The following is a 12,835-nucleotide window of genomic DNA, read 5'->3' as shown; positions in this document are numbered from 1 at the left end:
AGGAAGGGAGGAGAGCGAGCTCACCGACGGACGACGGCGGTGAGGGCGCGAGGATGACGTCGCTCGGGCGGCGATCGGTGTCCAGCGGCGCGATGACAACGGCGCACGGGCGACGAGAGCGGCGCTCCGTGGCGACGATCGGTGACATCCCGAGGCAGGGCGTCGGCGCTCGAGCGGCGGCGAGGGCCGAGCGCGGGGCGGAGAAGGGCGGCAGCGTAGCGGCGACGATGAAAGGGAACGAGTGGCGGCCAGGGAGGGGTTTAAAGGTGGAGGCCGGCACGTAGGGCGGGGAGGTAGTTGGTGACGGGCGCGGGAAAGGGGGCGGCGCCGGAAGAAGCGGGGCGGTGGTTACGCCAGGCAACGGATTTGGCGGCGACCGGGAAAAGCGGAGTGGGTGCGGCGGCGCGAGTGGCACGCGCGGCCAGCGCGACAGAGAGCGGCGGCGTGGCAGCGCTAAGCGGCAGGACGGCGCGGCGACGCGGCGACACGGCGAGGTGCGACGCGACGGGAGCCATGACGAGACGGCGGAGAGCGGTGGCGTGCGACAGGGGAGTGGCGCAACGCGGACGGCGTGGCGGCTAGGCGCGACGACACGACGTCGGGCGACGCGGAGCGACGCGACGGCGGGCGCCGAGAGAGAGATTGAGGAGGAAGGGGAGAGCTCACCGGGTGGACAACGACGACGGTGGGGCGGGGGACGACCGACGATGGCCGAGACCGGCAGGCGAAGGCGCGAAGGTGGAGACCGGTGGCGATGGCCGACGGCGGGGAGCAGCGCCCGACGGTGAACGGGGCGGCGACACGAAGGGAACGCCGGGCGGCTCGGGGAGGCGACGACGACGCGACGGGCACGGCGGCGCGACGACGCTCCGACGACGGCGGGGTGGCGTCGGCGTCGGCCGGAGGAGCTAGACGGGCCCGACAGGTGGGGCCCACCTGTCGGTGTCCTGGGAGAGGGAGAGGGAGGCGAAGAGGACTTAGGGCTCAACGGTTTGGGCCGTGGCCTGGCTCGGCCCGGTGCGGGAGGGAGAGAGGTAGGGGCGAGCTGGGCCGGGAGAAGGCCGGCCCAACGGGAGAGGTGGAGGAGGCTGAAGGGAGAGAAAAAAAGGAAAAGAGAAAAAGAAAAGGGAAAAAGGGGAAAAATGGAGAAGGGAAAAAGAAAAGAAAAAGGAAGGAGGGAAAAAAGAAATTGCCTCTAATTTTGCCGATTTTTATTAAGTTGATTTAAGCAAATTTTATTTACTGCAATTCAAATTTAAATCCTATTAATCATTTAAAATGCTCTCAAGACATTTTAGAACATCCGTAAAGCTTCTAATTAAATTAAATTAATTTATTATACTGAGTTTTCTCCTGAACTTTAATTGACAAATTATTTTTAATGTAGTATTTAATTATTTCTTGGCTAGGGTAAAACTCAGGACGTGACAATTGTCCGTTGTGACAGTAGCAGTTTCTGTGAAAAAATATTGTGTGTAATGATAAAATTAAGAAAAGTTGATGTCGTTTATACCGATAGGCTTGTTGTGTTATAAATTTGCGGCTATGATTATAGTTAGTGCTTGGAACTTAGCCATGACCTCGCCTGATCATGGTAGACGGCAGTCATATGGCTGCTAGTTTTCACTGCCCAACAGTAAACTGTTCATCAGGAATGCTAGTAGGAAAATAGTACGTGTGGTTTTAAATCTATTACCTTGTTTTTAGGGCATATTTAATAGCATGTTTGTATTAAGAACTTGATTGGGACACCGATGAATCACCGAGGTAAACAATATCCCAGTATTATTTCAATACGGGGTGATTGTTTGTCTTTTTCACTGGGATATTTTTATAAAAAAATTACAAAGCCTTACTTAGGTTTTTTCAGTCAAAAGAGGCAGGAAATGGTGATGGGTATTCGACAAGCACCCACTGGACCAAACCAAACAAATCGCTCCTCCCCGGCTTAAACCCTACTCCTCTGCTCTCCTCTCCTCTCCCGATCGCCACACGGCGACGGCGAGCACCCGCGATGGACGACGCGACGGAGCGGAGGGCCCGCCAGTCCGTCTCCCACACCGCGCGCCGCAAGGTCGTGGAGGAGCCGTTCGACCCCTCCCCTCGCCCCGCCGCGGCGGCGGCGCCTTCCTCCCACCTCGTTGGCTCCATCGTCGAGAAGGGCTTCTCCGCCGCCGCGCCCTCCTCCGCTCCGAGTCCCACCGTCCTCCCATTCCCCGTCGCTCGCCACCGCTCCCACGGCCCCGTAAGCCAGCCTTCGCCCCCTCCCCCTCTCCTTCCCCTCCCTTGCCTTACCTCTGAAGCCTAGACACACGAAAAATCTCAGGAAACCGCTGCCCCTTGCTCGGCTTGGTAATTTGGTTGTATTCCCTGACTGACTGACTGACTACCTGCTCTTCCGCAGCACTGGAACCCGCCGACGAGGGATGCTTCCATGGCTGATGGGGAGGACGATGAGGAAGCGATGGATGCGAATGAGATGGATTACCAGCCGGTGGCCATCGCAGCTGGCCCCGTGAAGAGGAAGGAGAAGAAGGGCATGGACTTCAGCAGGTGGCGGGAGTTCATAGCTGACGATGCGCCCCCAAAACGAAGGCAAGCAAAGCAATTGCAGCCGAAGAAACATACTGTGCAGAAAATTGACTCCGAGATTGTGGCTTCAACGGTGGGTGGTGCCGCACGGGAGAAGGTCCCTGGGGGAACTGGCATGCAGTTGGAATTTGGAAATGGTAAGGAAGAATTGGGTGGAGATGCTGTGATGTCTGATGTGGCGTCAAGGAAGGCGATGAAACAGGTTGATGCTAAAGATGATGTGAGAAATGTGGGTAGGTCCAGGGATGTGGAGTTGCGAGGAGAGGGTGTGGAATTGGATAGCCGGGAGCCATCTCTTGCAGCAGAGATTAATGCAGAGAACATGTCTAGGCTGGCAGGGATGTCAGCTGGGGAGATTGCAGAGGCACAAGCAGAGATCCTGAATAGGATGAACCCATCATTGGTTGAGATGCTGAAACGGCGAGGGAGGGAGAAGTCTGGGAGCAGGAACGATGGGGCAAAGGCTAAGGGTGGGGAAATCTCAGGCCCTGGGAAGATCTCGAAGGCTATGCCTGAAGAATGGTTGTCAGCTGGTGAGCATAGTGGACATTCTTGGAAGGTGTGGAGTGAGAGAGTAGAGCGGATCAGGTCGTGTAGGTTCACATTGGAAGGAGATATTTTAGGGTTTCAATCTTCTCAGGAGCAACTAGATGGTACATAATTTGTCTTTGCTCAGTTGCTCTCTTGTTCTTGCTTTAGCTTCTACTTGATGGTATCCATTACATGTAAACCTGACTTTCCTGCTTATAGGAAAGAAATCGCATGCGGAAAGCATAGGTGAGCGTGATTTTCTTCGAACAGAGGGAGATCCTGCAGCTGTTGGGTACACAATCAATGAAGCAGTGACACTTACCAGGAGCATGGTTTGTTACTTTCTTTTATATAACATAACGTATGGTGGATATTCAAATGGCCAAATGCAGGATAACATCTAGCTTCATCTTTTATATTTATATATATTAACCTTTCCATGTATATGGATTTGTGCGTCTTAAAGATGTCATATCATGCCTATCATCAATATTTTCCTTGTATAATTTTAAAGTGTGCCTCCAAAGTATTGCAAGATATAGAAATGCAATGTAATTCAGTTTTTATGTCCAAATCATAGGTTCCTGGACAGCGCGTGCTTGCACTTCAGCTCCTTGCTACGATCCTTAATAGGGCCCTGCAGAACCTGCACAAGATGGATCGAATTGATAACATTAAAGAATCAAATTGCAACAACATGTTTAATGACTGGCAAGCAGTTTGGGCTTATGCCATTGGCCCTGAACCTGAGTTGGTTCTCTCTCTAAGGTGAATTACTCCTTTTCAAACTAATATGTATTAATAGTAATAATTTTAATTTGGGTTTACTTATTCCATGCAAGAGTTCCTTAGTTTATCAAAGTGAAGAGAGCTACTTAACTAAAATATGCTGGGCAATTCTAGCAAGAATAAATAATCATGAAAATCTAAGACACACTAAACATGCTTAGTACTGTTCCTTGAGTTTTTAAGTGTCTGCATCTATGCTTAAAATTGTATGAACAATTTTGGGCTGCCTCATCTTGTATTTTAGAGAGTCCTGTTGTCCATTAGTTATTGGTTAGCACTCGTAAGAATATGTATCTGATTAACTTATTGTCTATGTTTTCTCTCTCTACTTCTAGTGTTTGAAATTTGTCCCAACACATAAGGATTTCTAGAGTACTGCTCCCCTACCCACCACCCCTCATTTAATTTTCACCTAATGTTACCCCCATCCACCCCTCTCATTTAATGAGGGGCATTATATTTTTTCTTCATCATTAATCTCCCCAAAATAGCTAGAAATTCTTATATTTTTGTACAGGGGGATTACTAAGAAAACTGAGGTGCGACCTACTTAACTGCTTTTTATAGTTTTATATTATTTATTTCACTAATATGCTATCTAATTATTTTCTCTGCTTATATAAGTTAATTTCACCACTTTTAGATCCTAATGTTGCCTATATGTTATCTCATTATTTATTTTACTTATCTGTTGCTAACTGGAATATCTGCAGGATGTCATTGGATGATAACCATGATTCTGTAGTTTTGACTTGTGCTAAAGTTATTAATGTTATGCTGAGCTATGACCTGAATGAGACATATTTCAACTTTTTGGAGGTAACTTTACTATTTTATCTTCTTATCTATTTTTCAATGATAATTTTATGCTTGTCTGGCTGATTTCCAGTTTTCCACCATTGCAGAAAGTAGTAGATCAAGGGAATGATATCTGTACAGCTCCTGTTTTCCGTAGCAAACCTGACCAGAATGGGGGTTTTCTTGAAGGAGGTTTTTGGAAATACAACACAAAGCCATCCAATATACTCCCACATTATGGTGAGAATGATGAGGAAGAAGGTGATGAGAAACATACCATTCAAGATGATGTTATCGTGTCAGGTCAAGATGTTGCTGCTGGTCTTGTTAGGATGGGAATACTTCCACGTATCTGCTTCCTTTTGGAGGTTAGGATTTGGTCATTTTCTCTCCCTCATCCCCTGTCTACCATGTTTCTTTCAGAATCCCACTGTCATGTGTCCACTACACATTAGGGTGCATTAGGTCACTGTTTGTTTGTTTATTATAGCTGTCACTTGCTGGTTCCGTGATGTTTGTCCTGTACAGTACTTGCCATCCATTCTTAAAATGATAGTTAAATACCTCCCTACCTGGTTGCCACATCACCTGTTTTCACCAGTACATGTGGTTTGCAGCAGAAACTGTGGTTGGCTTTGATTGTTCTTTGCCATGGGAAAATTACAATCTTTGATATTTAACAACCAAACTATGACAAATTGTGTATAACCATCCATTTTAGCAATATTCTTTAATCCCTGAGGCTATGTACCATATCCATTCGCAGTTTATGTATTCTGTTGTTCTATGATGGCTTGTCCTGTCACCTGATATCCATATATCTTTCAAATTTATAGTTTGGTTCATTGTGTTCACCCATGATGCTCTTGCTTGCTCGACTGTTTATTCTATGGCGATAGTTTTATACTGTTCTTCTATTACTTCACTAGTAAGCACTATTGGACTCGTCTTTATGTTCTCATTTTGTATTGATGGTCATGATTGCGGATCTTATATTAAAGTTTGTGTTGATTCAGATGGATCCACATCCAATTCTAGAAGATTATCTCGTTTCAATTCTTGTGGCATTAGCGAGACACTCTCCACAATCTGCTGATGCTATCTTGAATTGTCCAAGGCTTGTTCAAAATGTTGTTAAGTTGTTAATCAAGCAAGGATCAATGGAAATTTACTCCTCACAGATTAAAGGAGTTAATCTTTTGAAGGTAACTTCTGGTGATGTAAACAATCTTGTATTATAGGAGCAATGTGATAAATATCTGACATCTTAGACCTACATCTGTAATTTATGCTGATTTTATCTTAGTTCTTGAAGGTGCAAATTATTTAATGTATTTTTAATCATTTATCGATAATAGCTTGATCTAGTTGGTCTTCTGCCAGTAATATCCTGAATAGCTGATTATTCATCTGAAACAGTTTCCTTTGGTAATAATTAGCTACCATCATCATTATGTGGTCTTCTCTTTGTATTCTGTTTCTGGTATCTAAACACATAGCAATTGTATTAGCCATCCTTGCTGTTATCTGAATCATTCATACCCCTTCCACGATGCCTCTACTGTCAACAAACATAAATTATTTGGTTTCCTTTTATTTTCATCCATCTTTGTTTTACTTTCGTCTGCGCTTCAGTTGCCCCATTATTATGATAAGATGACAAACACCATAAACATATTAGAAGTTCTGAATGTTCGGATTATGCTAAAAAAGTAGATGAGGCTACCACGATTTTCCTTGATTGCTTCTATCTCTAACTTTGTCAAAGAGAAGATTTGTTCACTAGCATCTAATGTCCTGTTCCTTTTGCCTAGGTTTTGTCCAAGTATGACAGGCAGGTATGCTTTAATTTTGTGAACAATGGAGCTTTTCAGCAGGCCATGTGGCACTGGTATGGAAAAGCCTATACTCTCGAGGATTGGATAAGATCCGGAAAGGAGCACTGCAGGCTTAGTTCAGCAATGATAGTTGAGCAGCTGCGGTTTTGGAGAACCTGTATTTCTTATGGGTTTTGCACAACACACTTCACTGATTTCTTTCCTATGTTATGCCTGTGGCTTAGCCCTCCATTCTTTCAGAAGCTAAGTGAAAGCAATGTTCTAGCTGAGTTTAGTTCCATTGCAACAGAGTGTTATCTTGTATTAGGAGCGCTTGCACAAAGGCTTCCACTTCTTCATTCAGCTGAGCAGCTTGGCAAGCAAGATATGGGAGTTTCTGATACCCATGTTGAGACATGGTCTTGGAGCCATGCAGTTCCGATGGTAGATTTGGCTCTATCTTGGCTACGCCTGAATGATCTTCCTTATGTGTGTTCACTAATCAGTGGGCAAAGTAAAAATATACTTGAGGGAAGTTACTTGGCTTTGGTTATTTCTTCTGTGCTAGGCATGCTTGATTCAATACTAGAAAGGATATCACCAGAAGGTACACCTGATGATAAAAGTCACAGCTTGCCTTGGATACCTGACTTTGTACCCAAAATTGGTCTGGGGGTTATTACTAATGGGTTTTTCAGCTTCTTGGATAATGATGCTGTTGAACCTGAGAAGCATAGATCTTTCCGCGGTGCACCCTTGGTGCATGGACTTTGTCATATGAGATCCCTGGGTAATGTTGACGCATCATTGTGTTCAGTTAGCTGCCTTCAAAGGTTATTGCAGCTATCTTGCTCTATTGACAGAGTAATCCAGAAAACCACAACAAATTGTACAGAGCATCTGAAAGAATCAAAAACGGGCATAGCTGGCAGGATACTTGGACAAGGTATTTGCAGTTTCTGGTGTAATAACTTGTCGGGCATGTTAACTTCATTGTTGCCAACGATTTCTTCAAAATGGTCCAAATTACAGAACGTAGAGATGTTTGGTAGAGGAGGACCAGCACCTGGTGTTGGGTTTGGTTGGGGAGCATGTTGTGGAGGGTTTTGGTCTTTGAATTTCCTACTTGCACAATTGGATTCACATTTTCTTCTAGGATTGATGAAAATCTTGTCTGCTGGGCCAGAAGGCCTTGTTTCTGCCAATAAAAGTGTGAACTTGGATAATGTGGCTGATCCAGTTGCCATCACTTCAGAGAGAATCAGTTCTGTCCTTGGTTTGTCTCTGGTTGCTGGACCTGGGCAGATCCCTTCACTAGAGAAAGCCTTTGATATCCTCTTCCACCCTTCAATTCTGAAGTTCCTGAAATCCTCAGTACACTCTATTGACTCGCACATGAAATTAGCAAAAACTTTTGATTGGGACATAACTGATGATGAGTATCTCCATTTTAGCAGTGTACTGAATACACATTTCAGATCCAGATGGTTGGTCATGAAGAAGAATAAGCATTCAGATAAATATACAAGAAATAACAGTGGGGCAAATGGGCCAAAAAAACTAGAGACATTGGAGACAATTCAAGAAGAAACAGAGTTAGCAGAAGCTGTAAATCCATCTTGCAGTATGTTAGCTGTAGAGTGGGCACATCAGAGATTGCCCCTTCCTGTACACTGGATTCTAAGTCCCGTCTGTTGCATTGATGATCCAAAAGGCAACCTATCAACATCTACCAGCTATGCTGCCGATGTATCAAAAGCTGGTCTCATCTTTCTTTTAGGTCTGGAAGCCATTTCAGCTGCTCCATGTCTTCATGCTCCTTTGGTTTGGAAGATGCATGCGCTTTCTGCCTCTATCCACAGTAGCATGGATTTGCTTCAAGAAGACAGAAGTAGGGATATTTTCCATGCTTTGCAAGAATTGTATGGTCAGCATCTGGATAGATTATGCCAGAAATATGTCAGTGCTCACTCTGTTAAGAAGGAAGGATCTGTAACCACTGTAGAAGAAGAAAAGGTGGTTACTACTGGAGTTCTCAGATTCCAGGAGAAAATTCATGCAAGCTATACTACTTTTGTTGAGAACCTTATTGAGCAATTTGCAGCTGTCTCATATGGAGACATTCTTTTTGGCCGACAAGTAGCCATTTATTTGCATCGGAGTGTTGAACCCACAATTCGTCTTGCGGCCTGGAATGCGCTGTCTAATGCTTATGTGCTTGAACTGTTACCTCCGCTAGACAAATGTGTTGGTGATATCCAAGGGTACCTCGAGCCTCTTGAGGTATTGTTTTCTTTAGTTCCTTCTATGCTTGTCTTTTGGGTGGCATTTTTGGTACTAACTGTGTGAATTTGGGTTTAGAAGTTTGCTTTATACCACCTTTTGGGCTGCACATTTACACACTAGCGTATGCAAACAGTACAGAGTGCATGCTAATTTTTTTTTTCTCTGAACTATTTGATTTCATTACACACATAAACTACATGCTATGATTCTGTGTGCTTATACTTGGGCTGTGTACATCTAATTTGAGTGTAGAGGCTGGGTTTTTTTCCTAAAAGAAAATATGTGTTTGTACTTTGCTGCGTTATTGTGATAAAACTGTTATGGACTTTTTCTGATTCTTATTTTCCCATTAATTTGTAGGATGATGAAGGAATTTTGGAGTCCTATGCCAAATCATGGACTACTGGTGTCCTTGACAAGGCTTTCCAGCGGGATGCTATGTCTTTCACAGTAGCAAGGCATCACCTTTCTGGCTTCGTTTTCCAGAGCAGCGGTTCTGACAAAGTGCGAAATAAGCTGGTCAAATCACTTATCCGGTGCTATGCCCAGAAGCGTCATCATGAGGTAAACACCCTTATGCCTCTTTAGTGTTACTGGTCACTGATCTATACCTTTTATATAGTTGGAACCCACTAGCGCTATAAATCTCAACATGTAAACATGCCACACTGTCATCACTACTAATTATTATATCTTCAAGATCATCAGCATCATCGTTTTGGCAACAACTTATAAGCATAAGCCAATATTTGCATTTTGGAACTTAATTTTAGAGTTGATTTTGGGTATTTTATTGTAAATTATTTTACAGCATTTGTTTTTAGAATAATAAAAACACATATGCAAAAGTTATACCCACAAATTAGTTTTTAATTGCTAATATGCTGTTTCGCTTATACTTATAAGAGAAACATGAGGCTGCATGCAAGCCTGCCACATCATCTACAATTTATTAGATTTTAAAGTTTAATATGTAAGCATGTCAAACCATCATCCTTTATATCACTTACACAATATTTCATCATATATTCATATTTCATCCATCACTTTAGTAATATTTAATATACATTCATCCATGTGTCCCACACAGAGCACGGGCATCAACTGGTTTCTTAAATCATTTGCAATCCTTGATGTTTGAAAATTTCCATTACTACAGGATATGCTCACGAGTTTAGTTCTGGAAGGCGTTGCACAAAATTCACAACGTAATGATGAAGTTAGCCGAAGATTTGAAATCTTGAAAGATGCTTGCGAGATGAATTCTTCTCTTCTAGCTGAGGTTCAGAGACTGAAGACATCGATTGATCGATAAGTGGCCCCCAAGACGTTTCCCACAATTCTATGGGGCTGTGAGGCTTGAATCTTGTCTTTCTTCTATCCCTACTAATTTTATGGGGCTTTACTTACTCCCTGAAGGAATTCATAGGGAAATAGGTTCTATCAGGGCCAGATTCTATTGGAAAGGTGTGTGGTGGGGGGTGGGAGAAGGTATTGTATGGTGAGATGGGATAAGTTAACTTTCTCAAAAAACTTTGTAGGATTAGGTTTCACAGATATACTAGGAAGAGGAATATCGCTATTCTTTCAAAGTGGATTTACCAGCTGGAAGGGGGTGTGGCAATAGTTTGTGCATAGAGTTGCTATTAAGGAAAAAGTATGTAGACAAAGGTGGTTTTTTTCAATATTCGAAAAATGAGGGTTCACAGTTTTGGAAGAGCTTGTTAAGTATTTGAAAATGATTCAAATTGGGTTGTTCTTGGAAGATTGGCAATGGTAAACATGTATACTTTTGGCATGATACTTGGTTTGTCAATTGTCCCCTGAAAATGTATTTTCATCACCTATACTCCATCTGCAATCAGCAGGAGTGCTTGGTTGCTGAGGTGGGGAGCAATGGGATAAGATTATCTCACTTTCAGGAGAGCCTTTGGTCAGCATGAGTTGGCAGCATGGCAAGAGCTGAAGTGTATGGCTGATTCCCTTTGTCTGAATAATGACCCTGATACAATTATTTGGGATCTTGAAAACAAAAAGCTTTAATGTTAAGTCCATGTATAGAATGCTTACCTTAGAGGGGTTATTGATAATAGGATGAAATCTCTTTGGGCAGCTCCAACCCCCTCTTAAGATTAAGCATTTTTTGGCTGGTGTGTTGTATAAAATCCAGGCTGCAGCTAACTTGAGAGCCAAAAAATGGGAGGGTTCTGAGTTCTGTAAACTTTGGCTGCTTAGAAACTACTCAGCACATTCTTTTTCATTGTCCTACTGCAATGCTCACCTGGAGTTTTTGTAGAGATGCTTTGGGTTGGCAGGTGGTCCCTTTCAACTTAGAAAGTTTGTTTTATTTTGTGTTAGATAATAGAACTAACAAACAGTTGAGTTCATTTCCTGATTATAGGTGCTGCCTGTTGGAGCTTGTGGCTAGTTAGGTATGATATGGTGTTTAGAGAGAAGTTAATTTCCTCTCCACGAATGCTGATATTCAAAGTTATATCCTTTCTGTCACAGTGGAAATTGCTGGTAAAAGATGGGAGACAAAACTGGAAGGTTTGAAGATAGACCATATCAGTCTGCTTCGTCCCAGGGCTGGAGTGGGCTGATGAAGTTGTTCCTTGGTGTGCTTAGGCTTTGTGATTGCTTTTAGGGTTGTTAGGTAGTTAAGGGTCTCCTGTGTCTGTTGTGCTGTGGATGGTCTCCTGTTCTTCAGACTGCTCGGAGTGTTTTTAGGTGATTCTGAAGGTTGTTTTTCAGGCAACTTCTGGTGTCCTTGGTTATGCGCTTGCATGTATCGCTGCTGGTTTGTTCCTATTTCTACAGGTTTTTTACAAATTAGCCCAGGATATTTCCTGATATTATGGAATAGTCCATTTTGGTTCAAATAAGTGATATCAGTATAGTTAATAAAAAAATCTATAACATTTTGTAATATATTAGCAAAGCATGAGTATTTTGCTAGTTTAAATAAAATGCTGGAAAATAACTATGATAAAATACTCCAAAATAACTCTAAATTTAAGTTTTAGAATTTAAATTTAGCTTATAAGTATAAGCATGAAAAAAAGCTTATTTTGCGCCAACTGACGTTTAGGCGTGGTCGCGGACCACAGTTTTAAGCTATAGTTGAGGACGATAGAACATCGACTAGCGTCACGGGGTGACGGGGATGCTAGCTACATCATATTGCTCAGCATCCAACACTCTCTCCTCTTGTGCTCTGAAAAAGAAGTTAACATGTATTCAAGGTGCAAATGTGCAATCTGTTAGCATGCCCTCATTTCATTCTTTTAGCATGCCGAGTGTGAGTGGACCATATGTCTTGTGTACAAAGAGTAATGTGATGTAAGTTTGCATCGAAGTATCGAACAACCAAGGCATGATTGCGTGCCAGCACTTGCACCTTTCATTTGCATTATCTACGTTTAGCTCTCACTGGTCTGAGATCCGAACCTTCACAGATCAACGTCCCATTTCTACTCCCTTTGAAAGATTGTACTCGTCTTTTCGCTTATGTTTATAAACTAAAATTTAAATTTTTAATCTTAAATTTAGAGTTAATTTTAGGATATCTTATTCATATTTTATTTTTTAGCCTTTATTTTTAGATCGCTAAGAACACATCTGTAAAAGTTTTATTCACAAATATTTTTTTATTTAAAAAATATTATTTAATTTTTCCATGAAAAAACCAAATAATTACACCAACGGTCATAGAATGGGGCCTAGGCCGCCTGTCAACAAGTTGATCAGGAAGAGGCATCAGGGAAGATGGCTGGCTACTTCTTCACCAAACTTTCTCCGCAAAACAAAGCAATTTTCGTACAATATATGTCCAGTGCACTGCATTCTCGTGGAAAAAGAGAACAGAATGCCAAGTGGTTTAGTCTTGGCCGACGATCATGAGACCAGGACAAGTAATTAATTAAGGCCTTGTTTAGTTTCTAAAAGTTTCTCTAAAAATATCACATCGAATCTTTGAACATCTAAATAAAGCATTAAACAAATATGAACCAAAAAACTAA

At 42.8% G+C, this 12,835-nt stretch overlaps 1 protein-coding gene across 4 annotated transcripts; it reads left to right on the top strand.

The window, feature by feature from the left end:
• Positions 1-1,925: 1,925 nt before the first annotated feature.
• On the top strand, positions 1,926-11,688 carry LOC102721745 (transcriptional elongation regulator MINIYO). Of its 4 annotated transcripts, none has more exons than XM_015838737.2 (12): positions 1,926-2,245; positions 2,405-3,245; positions 3,343-3,455; positions 3,704-3,891; positions 4,626-4,731; positions 4,818-5,078; positions 5,727-5,915; positions 6,525-8,810; positions 9,174-9,377; positions 9,973-10,589; positions 10,682-11,245; positions 11,325-11,688. In XM_015838737.2, the coding sequence occupies exons 1-10, from the start codon at positions 2,015-2,017 to the stop codon at positions 10,126-10,128; spliced, it is 4,575 nt and encodes a 1,524-aa protein (XP_015694223.2). In that variant the 5' UTR covers positions 1,926-2,014; the 3' UTR covers positions 10,129-10,589; positions 10,682-11,245; positions 11,325-11,688. The 4 variants fall into 4 exon arrangements, with proteins under 4 accessions (XP_015694223.2, XP_015694224.2, XP_015694225.2 ...); XM_015838738.2 differs by having other exon boundaries at positions 10,679-11,245; XM_015838739.2 differs by having other exon boundaries at positions 9,973-11,128; positions 11,215-11,245.
• The last annotated feature ends 1,147 nt before the right edge of the window (positions 11,689-12,835 follow it).

The sequence above is a fragment of the Oryza brachyantha genome, chromosome 6, assembly GCF_000231095.2.
Source record: "Oryza brachyantha chromosome 6, ObraRS2, whole genome shotgun sequence".
Classification (NCBI taxonomy): Eukaryota; Viridiplantae; Streptophyta; class Magnoliopsida; order Poales; family Poaceae; genus Oryza; species Oryza brachyantha.
Note: the sequence above shows the minus strand (reverse complement) of the source record. Positions and strands in the feature narration are given on the sequence as shown.